This window comes from Rattus norvegicus, chromosome 2, assembly GCF_021556685.1.
Source record: "Rattus norvegicus strain SHRSP/BbbUtx chromosome 2, alternate assembly SHRSP_T2T, whole genome shotgun sequence".
Taxonomy (NCBI): domain Eukaryota; kingdom Metazoa; phylum Chordata; class Mammalia; order Rodentia; family Muridae; genus Rattus; species Rattus norvegicus.
The window spans coordinates 32451593-32467295 of NC_141535.1; the positions used below are offsets into that span (position 1 = coordinate 32451593).

Genomic DNA, 15703 nt, shown 5'->3' on the forward strand with positions numbered 1-15703 from the left:
CCAAGGTGGTCCGTCCACTTCCGGCGGAGGCGGGCTCTGTCCCGCCTTCTCTGTGCCTGACCCCCGGGGCGGCGGTCCATTTGGTACGCTCCAAGATGGCGGCCCCCATGGTGCGGTGTGGGATGCTCCTGGCTCGGGGAATAGCTGCGTCTCGCCTTTCCTTGGCAGGTTGGTGGCTGCTGCCTTGGAGCAGTAGCTCCATTAGGCCTCTCATCACGCTGTTTATTGAATGAAGGGAGCGATAGCTTCCAAGAAGATCATAAATGCTTCTGGGATCCGGTTGCTAGAGAAGCCATGTAGGGTATTGGTTAGTGCAGAAAGGAAAAATAACTCATCTCCTTTAAGGCTAGTACCCGCCAATCCAAACTTTTGAAAAGTAGATGGCGGCTGTGGCATGAGGCTCTGCGTATGTCTTGTAAGTTTAATGTGTTAAACTAGTAGACTTTGTAGGGATCATGAAAAACCCGAATATATTCACTCATGGGGGTAGACAGTTTTCTTCCCCTGAGATTTCTTTGGAGGGTCATCAGGCAAAAGTTTTTCCTCACTGCTTCGTACTTGATAGTCCGAACCCTTGGTCTTCATCTCGTGAAAGAATTTTTCAATACTAGCCTCACTTTACCTAGTGACCTTGGTCACAACTTCTACCTGACTTTTGTTGTTGTTGTTGTTACAGTTTTCCACTAGTAGATAGACAAGTAGAGGACTTTGATGTCTTAGCTGAATCGCACATCACGCAAAGCCTTATTAGTGAACCTAATGGTGGGAAATATTTTAAAGTATTTAGAAAAGCCTAGTTTGTCGAGGTTACAACCTCATAGTCCTTGAAGATGTGCTAGATTACAGGAGTGAAATGAACTAACCACACTTAGATGTTTCCAGTGCTGCTTATTTTCAATCAGACTCCCCTTAACACCAGTTACAAAAAGAAAAGCAATACACACTTGCTCACACTCCTACCATTTAAAAACTTCATGGTTGGCCTCAAGAGTTTTCTAAAGATAAAGCGTTTGAACTACCTGTTTAAGAATGTTGCATTTCGTGCATTTGACAAGTTGATAGGAACAATATTTGGCACTAAAGTAAGAATGCTTTGTAGAGCTACTTAGCATATTTAATTGTGATTGATAGTAAATTCTTTGAAGTCTAATAAGACCCATGCTAGTAGATGAAGGAGAGAAGTTGGTTGATAATGGTTGGGACAACCATGCTAACAAAGAAGTGGAAATTACATAGAGCAACATGAGAAAACATCTACTTTGGCAGTTTGGTTTCAGTTTAAACTGGTAAACATATGGTAAGCTTTTCCAACATGGTAGCTGCTAGTACTCGTAGCTATTTAAATTTAAGTTGAAGATAAAATAAGATTAAAAACTAAGACTTTTTTACTGGCAGTTGGTGTTTTATGTGTTCAGTGGATCTACGTAGCTGGTGGATTTTGTCCTGAACAACTTAGAATATAGCATTTTCATTTCTACAGAAAGTTTTTTGGACTCTGCATTAGACCATAGATGGAGGCTGTAAGAAGGCACTATACGTACATAGGACAGATTTGAGTATGTGTATAAATACCTTGACTTAAGCACACAGCTTGTACAAATTCATGGCAGATCAGTCAGTATATGCAACACTTTGAGACTTCTAAATAGTCCTCTATGAAAAGAATACAGCTGGGGCTGGGGATTTAGCTCAGTGGTAGAGCGCTTACCTAGGAAGCGCAAGGCCCTGGGTTCGGTCCCCAGCTCCGAAAAAAAGAACCAAAAAAAAAAAAAAAAAGAAAAGAATACAGCTAAAATTATCAAAAGGGTGGAAGAAAAATGAACCAAGAGCAATGACAAAAAGACTTGGAAAGGACAGAGGAAGGAAGCCACTGGGTAGCATAATTAGAAGACAGTGAGACATTAGTGAGACCATAACTACCATGCTGATAGGCGGTATTCCTTCATTCTGTGTATGTGAAAGATTCAGAGATGTTGTGCGATTTGCCCAGTTTTCCATTAGCATTTATTACTGGCAACACAACGGCTGAAAGTTAAATTGTGCTGCTAAAACTCATCTATTTCCACAGTCACATTTCCTTATTTTAAAAACAAAACAAACCAACAAAATGCTTGGAGACGGTTGATTAAAGGCACAAGTAGAGCCAGATGTGGTGGTACATACCTTTAATTCCAACACTCAAGAGGCAGAGGCAGGAGGATCTGAGTTCAAGGTCACCCTGGTCTATGGGGGAGTTACAGAACAGCCAGGGCGACAGAGAGAAACTCTGTTTCCAAAAAACTGAAGCAAAAAGCCTAAAATAACAAGCAAATATATAAGGCTGTAGGAGCAAATATGTTTTCCACCAAATTTGAAGTTCTGGGTCCTTCAAAGTACTACAGAATTCCAAGGAGAAACATTCCTTTTACTGAAGATACTTAGTTTAGAGAATATTGTTGCTCCAAGGATATTGATCTAAGTAAGGGTAATCTTGGGAAACATTTTAAACACTCTAGTTTTAGAGGCAGGGTCTCACTATATAGGGCTGGTTGGCTAGAAACTGTATAGAGCAGGTTGGCCTTGAACTTACAGACACTCCAGCCTGACTAAGCAGATATTAGTGTGTGGAGAGGGATTGGGCAAGCTGAGACCCAAACCTGTGAGTCTGAAGTCAGTCTCTTACTCATGCAGATATGGTTTGAGTACTTTGTTGTTGCCCGCTTACTTGTCAGAGAAGCAGAGATCTGTCTGCCCTGTAGGCCTGCTGAGAGTCTTTCTGCATTTTAATGAGATTCCTACATATAACTAAAGTTTAAGAGATCTTCCGGGGGCTGCGCATTTAGCTCAGTGGTAGAGCACAAGGCCCTGGGTTCGGTCCCCAGCTCCCCCCCCAAAAAAAAAGAAAAGAAAAGAAAAAAAAAAGAAAAGAAAAGAAAAGAAAAAAAAAAGAGATCTTCCACTTTGTTTCTGGTCCGTCTCCTTCTGTCTTTTGCTCTGGCCACAGAAATTCTTTGGTTGTAACATAATCGTACAGAAACTCAGTTCATACTCAGTACTGGAAAAACCTTTGATCTTTCTAGAAAGATGAGTTATTATTTTATTTTACTTTAAAAAAGTGTGTGTGTGCCTGTGTGTGTGTGTGTGTCTGTGTGTATGCATGCATGTGTGTGTATGCATGTGTGTATATGTGTGTTGAGTATGTGCATGTGCATGCATACATATACATGCTTGCATGCACATGCTCAAATGTGTGCATGTATGTAGAGGCTAGAAGTCAAAGCTAGGCCTCATCTCCAGTCACTGTTCACTGAGGTAGAACTCAGGTTGTACTCCTTGTGTGGTCTGTTATTTTTGCTGGGTGTCTGCCTTGTATTTTGGAGTTCTTTCCCTTCGCTTGGTTAAAGAATCCATAAGCAGTACCACTCACTCACTGAAAGTACACAGTTGTGCGATTCTCAGCGTTGTGCAAGCATCTTTACAACCAACCCAGAGTATGTTTTATCACACTCTGTATCTCTTGTTGCCAGTCACTCTCACCCCCTCAATCCCCATTCCCAGTTCTAGGTGACATGTGGCCTACTTCCTCTCTTCAGATTTCCCTATTCTGATGCTTCGTGTAAGTGGGACATAATTTGCGGCTGGTATCTTCTACCTAACGTAATGTTTTCAGGATTCTTATTCTTAAATTGCTAAATAGCATTCCATTACAATGACATACCAAGTCTTGGTATATACTGCTCTTTGCTTTATACAAAATACCGATAAATATGCTAATCCAAGTCAAATGGAAATGTTTTCAGGATTGATAACCATAACACATCGAGTCAATGACAGCATAGTTTGACAGGCTATTTGGGATCTCTGAAGGACTTTAGAACGAAAAGTGGGGCTATAACTTGATAGTATAAATGACTTTCAGTTTAAAAGATGAGAAGGACCAGCATGTTCACCTGTGAAACTGTCATGGGGTCTTTTAGACTTTTCTGTGTTTTGCTGTGAAATGTGTGGTAGTCATTATAGTATCATGCTTGAATTTTAAAAATGCATGAGTTGATAGTTGCAAATACAACGGAAGTTGTAGTCAGTAAAGAAGATCTGCGAAACAGGCCTGCTGATCTGATTATCTCTCCCTCAGGTAAAAGATGCCTGCTCTCCGCAGCATACGTGGACAGCCACCAGTGGGAAGCAAGAGAGAAGGAGCAATGCCATCTGGGTAGGTTCTGCCATGCACTGTGTGTGGTCACTCCACCTACCTCGTATCATACACTCACATGACACATGCATAAGATATCTCTGTGAGGGGCTGGAGGGATATCTCAGCGGTTAAGAACACTGACTGCTCCTCCAGAGGTCCTGAGTTCAAATCCCAGCAACCACATGGTGGCTCACAGCCATCTGTAAGGGAATCTGATGCCCTCTTCGGCTGTATCTTGAGATAGCTACAGTGTATTCATATAAATAAAATAAATCTTAAAAAAAAAAAAAAAGATACCTCTACGATGATGTGGCTTAAAGAAGTACATTTTAAGTCTTAAACAGAGTTCTGTCCACTTATGGAAGATCACCTCCGCTGTTCCCTGCGGCCTGAAACCGTCTTTGTTGTCTGCCTTGGTGTTGCACTGCTGAGGCTGTGTAAACAGCTCGTTCTTGCGTTTTGCTCACTGCACTGTAGTTTCCATGCAGCTTGTCTCTGTTTTATAGTGTCATTGCCAGGTGACAGATTTGGAAGCAAATTTGCAGTGTCATGGAAGCCACGAAAGGATAGTGAGCAGGAAGCTCATAGAACCCTCTGCTTCCCTTGTTCCTGTTTCACAGTTCAGGTTGCAAGCAGCCTTTCTTGTATAAATTACCAAGGCCTAAAAGAAGTCGCTGACCCTACAGGCGCATTTTCCAAATGCGCAAGCAGTGGCGACGGTGCGGAGTGAATAGGTGGGCGATGGGCTGAGACTGTCGCTGTGCGCATGTCTACCTGTGCTGACCTAGCACCTCCCACCACCCACCTGCGTGTGCTCAACTCCTCAGTTTCTCTGTGTTGTGTTAGATAAGAACAAAGCCCTCCCTGCGATGGACTCTTCTAGAAGAGCAGGGATGTAGCCTTTAGTTTGGCCACCTTTAGGATGCTTCAGAACATGGTCTCCTTTGAGAATGTGAGTTGAGGACTTGGCCAGCAGCTCTGGATGGGGTGTGTGGCCAGGGGCGGCCAAAGCAGAGCTAGGCAGGTTCTGAGGGTGTGTGATCAAGCCCTCCATAGGGAACTTAAAGCCTGACTCTCGCAGCCTTTAAATCAATACTTTATAACATCTGGAGATTAAATTCAAAGGTAATACATTTTCTAAATGTAACACTTTAAAATGAAGCAGTTTGGTTTATAGTAGTACTCTGAAATGTAATGAAATATTTAGGCGTCACTAAGGATTCAGAAGTCACTACACTCTCTCATTTTCTATGTACAGCCCTGACCCACAGGACAATGGGTATGGGCACAGATGTACTCTACTAGGGAAACCAGACATCACAGGTATCCCTAGAGTGACATTTTTACTTTAAAAATGGACAGTTTTTGATAAAGTTCTAAATAACTCAAATGTCCACTTATAGTCCATTGTTATAGTCAATTTAATGAAAAATATCTAGCTTATTTTTAAGTATGAAAGTGCTTTGTGTTCATGTGTTAAAACGAAATTAGTTCCATGAATTAGAAGCAGGTTTGAAAGTAGTAAAGAGTCTCTCGCTGAATGTGGAGGGGAGCTGGCACCAACAAATCCAGGCAAGCTCAGCACCTCGACCCCCCAGGAGTGGGCTGTAGGCCTGCACACAACCATTCTGGACTTTAGATGTGGGGACTGGGGACTCACACTCAGATTTTCACTCTTTTTTTTTTGGTTCTTTTTTTCGGAGCTGGGGACCGAACCCAGGGCCTTGCGCTTCCTAGGTAAGCGCTCTACCACTGAGCTAAATCCCCAGCCCCCAGATTTTCACTCTTACTCACTGGCCCATACCCTAGCCCCTAGAAGGACTTTTCAACCTACAAAAAATTATTGAGCTCCTCTCTACCTTTCGCCCATATTCACTTTTTGTTTTCATTTTGATGTTTTTGTTTTCTCATTCTAGTGTGTGTGCGTGCGTGCGTGTGTGTGTGTGTGCGCACGCCCTGTCAGAGAGGTGTGCACATGCTGTTTTTTAACTGAGATACTGTTTCACCCATCCTAGCCTTCAGTCTCAAATTCTTCAGTATGCACACTCGTCATCTCCCACAGCACATTTATTGAGTTCATTCGTTAATGCTTTTTTTCTTGCTTTTTGTCACTTGACTTCAAAATGCCCCTTATCAAATTTTTTTCCTCCTCTAATACAGGATGCATTCTGGGTTCATGTTGCATTTAAGTCAAGTGTTCTTAATTTGAAATTATTCCTTACCCTTTTTTATTCCTCAGGCCTTTCTCACCGTTCTTTACGGTTCAGTTGCAGTTTTGCTTCCCATGCACACTACTCTGTGGCGATGTGATCCTGTCTGGGTGTCTGATGCGGACACAGCTGGTGACTCTCCGCCTCCCCTACACACATCAGCTCCATGTCCTGGTCACATGAGTTCTCAGCTGCAACACTGGCGGGTGTTCTCGACTGGCAGGGAAACCTTTAACTTAACGATGGTGTCCTGCTGCATCTCAAGTCTTCCCGTAGATTTTCTTTCCGTCCATGCCTGAGTCAGTCTACGCCTAAAGGTTGCAGAGTGGCGATTCTCCACCTCCTACTTGCCCTGCCTATTTACTAGTTGGCACCAGTGTGTTCCCCTTAGGCCGCAGACCTCGCTTCCTTTCCTGTTTCCTTCTCATGTATCTGTGGTCATACTTTGTGTTGACGGTTGTTGTTTGCTGGGATTTTCCCCACTGGTTCATTGCTGTCATTATTTGGAGTCTAGTGTCCCATGCTGCCTGGCCAATATATTTTCCCAGTTTATTTTCCATGTCCTCTTTCTCACCACTTGCTTCCTTCTTGCTTAACAGTGTGTTCTAGGCTTAGTACCTTCCCTTCCCTAGCCTGGACTCAGCCCTTCCTTGGGAATGCTCGTGAGTTGTATTAGAAACAGGAGCTAGGCATTAGATGTCATTGATTCTTACCCAATAGCTCAAATTCCCATTCATCTGCACGGGGTTTTCCCTGGCTTTGCTGTGGTCTCCTTTCTATGGTTAGAGCTCGGTTCCCAACAGAGGCAGGGCTTTGTGGGGAGTCATACCATTGCATGTTATACAATATCTTCTATCTAGAAAGTAGCAGCTCTCTGGTCATCGTGAAAGTTAAAAATAATCTATGCATACGTTAAGATGTCCTCTGAATTCAGTTATTCTTCTCTTAGAAGCCATGCACTCGGATAATTCTAATGTGGCTTCAAATAGCTATATAGCAAAGATCGTTCTCATGTGCCATATGTGAATTAATCCACAGTGCTATGGAACTATAAATAAAGGAGTGATGCATTCTGGGAAAGCTTATGGTTAAACATTTCCCTAGGTATGGAGGAAAGATGAGGAAATGGGGCCAGCCACTGTTGGTGTCTTGTGTTAGGTGCAGTTAGATCATTTAGATATATGGGCACAAACCTAAAGGGCTTTGTCCTGGTCACATGAATAAGTTTGCCAAAAAGTACGATGATAATCTGTTACACATAAATATCACAGGGAGCCAATTGTCTCTTCCGTGTTGAGACCAGTGCTTGAGTAAATTACCGGTCATTGCTGCCCCTCTGCCTCCAGTCAGAACTGTTTTCCTACTCTGTAGCTTGTCTTGTGCCTTCCCGCAGTAGCATGATGTGGATTCTGCACCCAAGGCTGGCAACTGGGTTTGTGTCCGGATGTCACCACTGTCCATGTCTATAGTTATAAGTTAGGGATGATTGATGTCTGCCTAGTTCCTAAACATTCATCCTAGAAATATGTGGAATGGATGAGTCCCTGGGTCCCTCTGTATGTCTCTCTGTATATTTGATGTGAAGTAAAGTTTGGAATTCAGACTGCCTGGAAGAAAACGGAGCCTTCGGAGGCTGTACGTTTTTCCCATTGTGTAACTGCTACCTCCTCTGGTTCATAGATGCACATTTTTCTGCATAGCATGACTGCTTGAGTTTGCTAGGGTTGAGCTCTGATTCTGAGCAGGGCTCCAGGTGCTCCTTTCCTGCATTTCCGCAGGTCAGGCAGTAGATGGCAGTGTGGTCCTTGCGAGAAACGCCCTTCCGTCTGTGCTGAGGCGCGGGAGAGCGTGCGCTCATGTGGAGCGCGGTGATTGGACATCGCTCTGGGAGTGCTGTGAGGTGCTCGGGTCGGGTTCGCTGATTGGAGGAGGGAGGAGGGCCGATATGAGGCATTTGCTCCTGTGGCCCTCATTGGCGCCGCTGCGGGTGTGGCGTTCTTGGCTCCGCCCTCCGTCCCCGGAGAGGGCTGTTTCAGGGGTGCCTAGGATCCTTGAGCATTAAAATGCTGCCTCTATTTTCTTGAAAGCTACTTGTTGCATTGTCTTGTGCATTCAGAAAGGCAGATCCTATGCAGTGAATTATCACAAAGTGAGCACACCTGCATAGGAGGCTGGAGCATCCTTCCCGCTCTGGAGACTGGGTTGTTTTTCCTGGCTTTCTTCAGAGACACCCGAAATTCTGATTTGCAACACCAGAGGCTGCTTTCTAAAAGCAGTTTAGCACTTTACACGAGAAAGTGTAAAACAGGAAAGTAGACAATGCTGTAAAGAATCCCCAGCATCCGCCATCTGCTTTCGGCTGTTATCAGCTTATGTCTGCTCCCCTTCCTAATCCTTTGGACTGTTTTGAAGCAGATCCTGCGCGCGCGCGTCTGTGTGTGTGTGTGTGTGTGTGTGTGTGTGTGTGTGTGTGTGTGTGTGTGTGTGTGTGTTATAATTAAAAAAGATAAGATTTTTTTTTTTTGGTTCTTTTTTTTCGGAGCTGGGGACCGAACCCAGGGCCTTGCGCTTCCTCGGTAAGCGCTCTACCACTGAGCTAAATCCCCAGCCCAAGATAAGACATTTTTAAAGCCATTGTTGTATATAAAGGTATATGAAATAATCAGCTTCTGTTACTGTTTTTTGTTTGTTTGTTTGTTTTTGCTTTTTTGGGAGGGACCAGGTCTCACCTTGTAAGCCTTGGTAGTCGGGAGGACCTTGAACTCAGAGATCCACCTACCTCTGCCTCCCCCGGATTGAGTGTGTGCACCACCACACCTGACCGATTTCTGGTATTCTTATAAACATACTTTTAATGCTCTAATTGAACAAGGAACCAACTGAATCACACAGATACAGTTGTGCTTTCTCTTGACTCTTTAATAAAAAAAAAATTGTAGAAACATGGGAGTAAACCAGATTCAACAGTATTAGTTCAAGTTCATCTATATGCTGTACCCCTCTATCAGATTGCTGCCACCCAGTCATTTTATATGTATTTTGATATGTACCTTCAAAGTCGATTTTTAAAGAAAACTATAATGGCATCCTTAAACACTGCATGTTCCCATTTCATCATGTGTTAAACATGCGTTCTTCACTCACAGAGGACTTACGTGTCACATCCCGCATGACACACTCACATGTCCCGCTTGCGAAAACTCACTTTTGTAGAGCATCTCACACTCTTGATTTGCAGATTGCATCGTTCTGCTGGTGCTGAATGTGTCTAGTTTCCCATCTGTCCTAGCTGTAAAAAATAATGTGATCGGGTTCGGGGCTTATTTTATTTGTTGTTATTGTTTTTTCCATGGTTGGTGGTCTAGTTGGACTTATTTTTGGTCATTTTGTTTGTGGTTAGTCTTATCCCTTGTTATTAATGTTGTTTTTGCTTTTATTTTTGTTGTCATGGGTTGGAAGAATCAAGATTGTTAGGAGGTCCTCACAGCCTGACTCTAGGGTCCACACGGCCCAGAGCCTCATAGTTTTTCCTACAGATCTAGGAGGGCTCAGCCCACCATTTGTGTCACGGGCCGACTGTTGTCCTTTTCCGTGGTTACTGCAGCTTTAGCCCTTGACCAAAGAGCCAGGTAGTGGTTTCTGGGTACTTGGTTTTGGCTGCTTGTTACTTAATGGCTTAAGAGAGATGATACGTTACAACATGGAGCTGAGTGGAGGAAAAGGCTGCAGGAACAAACCCAAGGTCAAGTTTCAGAAAACACCAACTGCAGTTGAGTATGGGTGGAGAGCTCAAGGCCTGGATGCCCCCCACGTCCTCCCCCAATGCCCACACCCCCTCCATCCCTGCCTCAGCCTCCTGCCTGAGGAAATGTATAGTGCAGTCATCTCTACCCAAGTGGTCTCTCCAGGCCCTGGGGTGGTAGAACACTGGAGAGTCGTGCAGAAGGCAAACGGGCTTTTCCAGTTTTAATTCAAAGTGGAATGTTACAGTGTACTTTATTCCTGCCTCGCTGAGCAATCATTTTCCACAGAACAGTAGCAGGTGGTGATGGACTGCAGCCTGGAGGGCTCTCTGAGAGTGCTATTTGGGGAGTTAAATTCCCTTAGATACAGCGAGACGCTTTCTTGAGGCATGTTCCTATGATGGGCACACCTCCTGCCTAGACAGTTTTGAGTTTAGGTGAGTGAGTTTATGGAGTCCCAGCTCCTACCTGCTGTATGCCTCAGGGCATCTGTCTTAGTTGACGGGGAAGTATGCTCGGGAACAGGTGGGAGCCTGGTGGGGTGTGGGAAAGCCGCTCAGTCACCTGACTGCAGAGAGGCTCCTCTCCCCTTCTCCTGCTTCAGCTAGAAGGGAATGGGTCTTACATTACCCCATCCCACTGGTATGGAAGTTAGATCCTCTATTTCTGTTTTTTTTTTTTTTTTTTTTAAGATTATTGTCCTTCTTCTAAGGTAATTACTTAACTTAAATTCTAACGCTTACCACTTTATCCTTTAGAATAGCATACACACACACACACACACACACACACACAGAGGCACACAAAGAAAAAGTGATACACTATGCTATTGTCCAATACTAAAGCTTTATCTTTCAAAACATTGTATTTAAGCTGCTCTCTGGGCCCCTTTATTTACTCTCAGTTCTTACATCTCAAGTCATCTCTGAACAGCACCTACTTAACTGGACCTCTGAAGACTTCCTTAGCACTGCTGCAATACTGTTTGCATTCCTTGTCTCTACTCTGTCCCCTGTCTAAGTGTAAACACTGCCTGCTAGTGTTCATTCTGTCCCTTCCCTCATCCAGTTCTATTTCTGCCTTTCGATGCTATGCTCAAACCAAACCAAACCAAACCAAACCAAAACCCTCTCCTGGTAGAGTTAAGGTCCTTGGTTTGTTTAGAAGTTTTGGTTTGGTTTTCCTTTGTAAGTAGCTCCTAATTTTCCCCCTAGCTCTTTTTAAGATGACCCCATTCTCCCATTTCACAATGACACAGAATCTGTTTGTTGGGCTTATATGTGCAGAAGACTCTCTTTTATTATTAATTCTGAAACGCTCTCAGGAGACAGCTGGTTTGGTAAAGTGCTTGCTGAGAAAGCCCAAGGACCCAAGGGTGATCCCCCAGCACCTAATGAAGCCAGATGGGGAGTGGGCGGGGACAGGGCGGGGCCGGAAAGAAAGGATGATCCCCAGCACTGAGGGAGCCGGGTGAGTGGTGGGGCAGAGCAGGGCTGGAGAGATGACTCTGCCTAGGAGCATTGGCTGCTCTTGCTGGTGGGTTTGGCTCCCAGCAGCCACCTGTAACTCTCACAGGACCTGACACCCTCTTCTGACATCAGGTACTGCAAGCACATGGTGTACATATGGCTATGTGACCATGCAGGTAAAACACTACACAGAAAATTAATCTTTTTTAAAAAAAGATCCAGGTGTGATGGTGCCTGTCTGGATTGCCAACACCGGGGAGGAAGAAACACACAGACCCCCGGGTGTCACCGAGAGCAAGTTCACTGTAATTGGCGAGCCCCAGACACGTGCACAGTACCTGAGGAACTGAGTGAAACCACGGCTGACCTGTGGCCCCCATACACATTCACAGGCCGTGTGTGCATGCGTGTGCACGTGCATGTGTTTTTCTATTACATGTCACCTCACCTCATTCTCTTGGTACTCTTGGAAATTAAATTTCTCTCAGAAGTCATTCTGTTTTCAGTGTCTCTTAGTGTCGCCCTTCTCATACTACTTCCTTGCTTTCTGTGTAATTTCACTTCTGCCTGGTTTTTAGTTCCCTAGTTCTCACTTACGTCTAACCTTTTTAACTCACTGCTTGCTTGCTTGCTTGCTTGCTTGCTTGCTTGCTTGCTTGCTTGCTTGCTTGCTTTTTGAGACAGACTGATGACACACAGCATAGGCTGGCCTGAAACTCGTGGTTCTTCTTGCTTCAGACTCCAGGTGCTGGGAATATGGACATATGCCTGTTTTTATCTCCTGTTCTGTCCCACCTTCCCTTGCTTTTGAGTTTTGTTGCAGTATTTACATAAAAACAAACCATGCCTAAAGCATACAGTTTAATAAGTTTTGACAAATGTGGAGCTGTGTATGACTGTACTTGTCATAGTCTGGTGACCCGCAAAGGCAGTGACTCTAGTCCTTTAATACCCGTGCTCCTTTCTGCCCCTCACCCCGGCCCCCAGGAGGGGATTCGTGTGCTTCTTGTGGTCCAGTTTGCCATTCCTAGGTTTTGTGTAGAGGAGCACCTCTTTGAATAAAATGCTTACCCTGGCATACTTGGGATCACCAAGAAGACATGCAAATGTCAAGGCTGCAGGGGCACCAGAGCTCACTTGTGTGGGATCCTCAAGAACATTGGTCCTTGTTCCAGTTTCTCCTTACGCCAGCAGCGCCAACCTAACTGAACCCCAGAGCCTCCTAAGCAGCTCCCCCTCTTACAGAGCCCTGAGTTTTCTCTGACCACCAGTTACTCAAACCAAAGGTCCCTACACAGCAGCTCGCTGATTGCCTGGGGCGACTAACCCTGTAGTTATTCCCTCAAGTTCTGCAAGTGTGAGTGCCCTTGTGGCCCCGGCAATTGTATTTACCTTCTTCAAAGCTCAGTTTTATTTTTATGGTAAAAAGAGTCATTAAAGCAGTATAGTTCATCACATTCCAGAAATAGTATTTTTTTTTATTGTCTGTGGGCTTAGACACCACGCCCAGACCCTGCCTGCTCCGCAGGTTGTTCTTACGCAGTACACCTGCTTCTCCACTGGCTGCACCATCAGCTGCTGGGTCTGTTGGAGGCCCTGGTTCCCTACAGAGCCAGAGAAAATGACCCTTACTCTGGTGGCAGGCCTAGAAATCCAGTCTTAAACCCGTGGGAGCTCACTCCATCATAAAAAGTCCTTAGAGCCTCCGTGCTGTTGCTGTTTTCAGACAAGAACGCTTTAATACTATCTTGTGTTTCATCTTCCGAATGTATTTCCACATCGTGTAGTGGGAAATTCTGCTAAGTGAAGAGTTCGCATTTCAGGTCCATTTTCCCGTAGTATTTGTTGTCCTCCACAGCCGTCAGCTTCAGTGAGTGTCCTGGGGAGCAGAGAACCTTCCAAAACAGTGTCTTTGGCACAGCCCATTGAACAGAACTTGGGCATCTGTTGGCCCCTCACTAAAGCATGAAGTGTGACTTTGGCTGTGGAAGCCACCATCCAGGAGCCTGTGGCGCTGGCCCTCCATATGCTGCAGCTGCCCTGCTTTCCTGGCCCTCCTGCCCTTCCCTGTTTTCTGCCTCATTCATCACAGCAGCTCAGTGATGTGGGGTGATTGGTCAGGTGGTGTGTTTGCAGCAAACCTCTCTGAGGTGCAGTATGTAAATGTTATTCATCAGGCGGGGGTTAAGCAGCTGCTGTCCTCTTAGAAGCCCAGGCCAATTCCAATCACCAAAGACGCCTTGGTGTGAAGATTCAGATAGAATCTGGTTACCATGCTTAGCGGTAGTCAGCGAGCTGTCTCAGTCCTGTGATGGCGAGGCGCTGTGCATACTTGTGAAAAGGACAAGGGAAAGAGCCTTGCAGGCCATTTTAACTAGGCCAGTAGCTCCTGATCCTGGCTCTTTATGTATGTGTGTGTAAATTTTGAATAAAAGGAGGTGATTCTTCATAGTGATCATTCCCATAAGAATGGTCCTAATTATAGACTTGGTAACATGAGTATCTAATTATGAGCAAGTGCACTTGACAATATTATTGATCCCTGATAGGGAAGGGTTTTAAGGATCTGTTTGTGGGTTTTACAGATGCTGTAATCACCTGTTTCAATACTTTTAAGATAGTCATTAATAAAGGCCATTTATAACAAGTCATGTTTTAGGAGTTCTGCCAAGTTGCTTTTCCATGGTTGCTTGCTCTAAGTCAGGAACCATGTCCCTGAGGCAGGAAGATAAATAGTTGACTGTGCAATAAGAAGTTGCCAGTGAACAGGTGTCAGTTGAGTGTCTCTGAATGTCTCAGGATTTGCTACTTACGTTACAGTAAGAAAACCTGAGAGGTGTACCCATTTATTCCTTAGCCTTTTTTCCTTTGATTCCCGCCTCTAGATATTTCCAGAGTGCTTTTCACAGAACTGTCCTGTAAACTGAGTGTAGGTCGGTGAATTCAGTTCTTCCCTGACACTTCTACTGTAAGGGCAGGAGGGATCATCTCATATGGGTATTTGTGGTTAATAGAAAATACTTTGGTTCAGAAAGGGAGTAACAGGATCTGAACTATGTTTAAAAGCCTCCCTCAGTCTGCTTGCTTGACAGAACCTCAATTCTAAGGGTAAGGTAATTACATGTATGTTTGCGTGCATGATGCTGGCTGCATGTGCACACTTGTGCATGTGTGGGTGTAGGCAAGAGGATAGCCTCAAGTTTTTTTCACGTTTCATGTTTGTTTTGAGAGAAGGGTGCTCACTGGTCTGGTGCTCAGCAAGTTAGCTGGCTGGCTGCTCAGACCCCCCGTGGCCTGCTCAGCAGTGGGATCATTAGCTCATGCCACCATGACTGGCTTTTTACATGTGTGCTGATGATCAAACTTCATGCTTGCTTGGCAAACACTTTACCAACTGACCTATCCTCTAGACCCTTTAATAGTTACTAAAGCGTGGTCAAGAAATAAGAGATTAGAAGCCTAGCAATGGAGCTGATGAAATAAATATGTATATATTCAAATCTGGAGCCTATAGGTGTTGCTGACCAGTTATGTAGTATGAGAAACGGTGGGATGAAAGATAACTCCTGCTTTCTCAGCCAGCCAGCCGTCTCTTTGGACTGGTAGGGAGAGCATATTTAGAGAGGACATTTGAAGAATTTAGAGGACATGCAGCTGAAAAGCCTATTGAACACACAAATGGAGATAGACTGGAAATGCAGGTCTGGAGTCAGAGGCCAGAATCGGGGTAGATGTCTATACGCAGACTGACTGTGAGACTAGAGCTGTGAAAGGGACTACTATCACGTAGCACCTTAACCCAGGCCTGAAGCCATAGCAGACTCCACTACTGAGAGTTGGGCATTCCAGGGTCAAGAGACAGAAAGAAAAGACAATCCTAATGGAGCCTGAGAAATGGTGGGGTGCGGATGAGCAGATAAATATTTCCTCAAGGATCTCTAGATGGAGAGATCAAATGAGGACAGAGTTAGCACTGGCCTGGTAGATTTGATACAAGGATAGTGCTCTCTTAATTATCTCTCCATCAAAATGGGATACAGTCATGAGCTGAGAGTGCGGGGAGAAAGTACTGTTAACTTGAGAAACAGTGAGGCGATGTGACAAGCC

General features: G+C 44.6%; 1 protein-coding gene across 2 annotated transcripts in view; it reads left to right on the forward strand.

Annotated features, from left to right (window-relative positions):
• The first annotated feature begins 63 nt into the window (after positions 1-63).
• Positions 64-15703, forward strand: part of Mrps27 (mitochondrial ribosomal protein S27) — a 68759-nt gene continuing 53119 nt past the window's right edge. For both annotated transcript variants that reach the window (NM_001199192.1, NM_001108543.2), the window contains exons 1-2: positions 64-168; positions 4115-4192. In NM_001199192.1, the coding sequence (NP_001186121.1) occupies positions 96-168; positions 4115-4192 (151 nt within the window). In that variant the 5' untranslated portion in view covers positions 64-95. The remainder of the gene's footprint in view (positions 169-4114; positions 4193-15703) is intronic.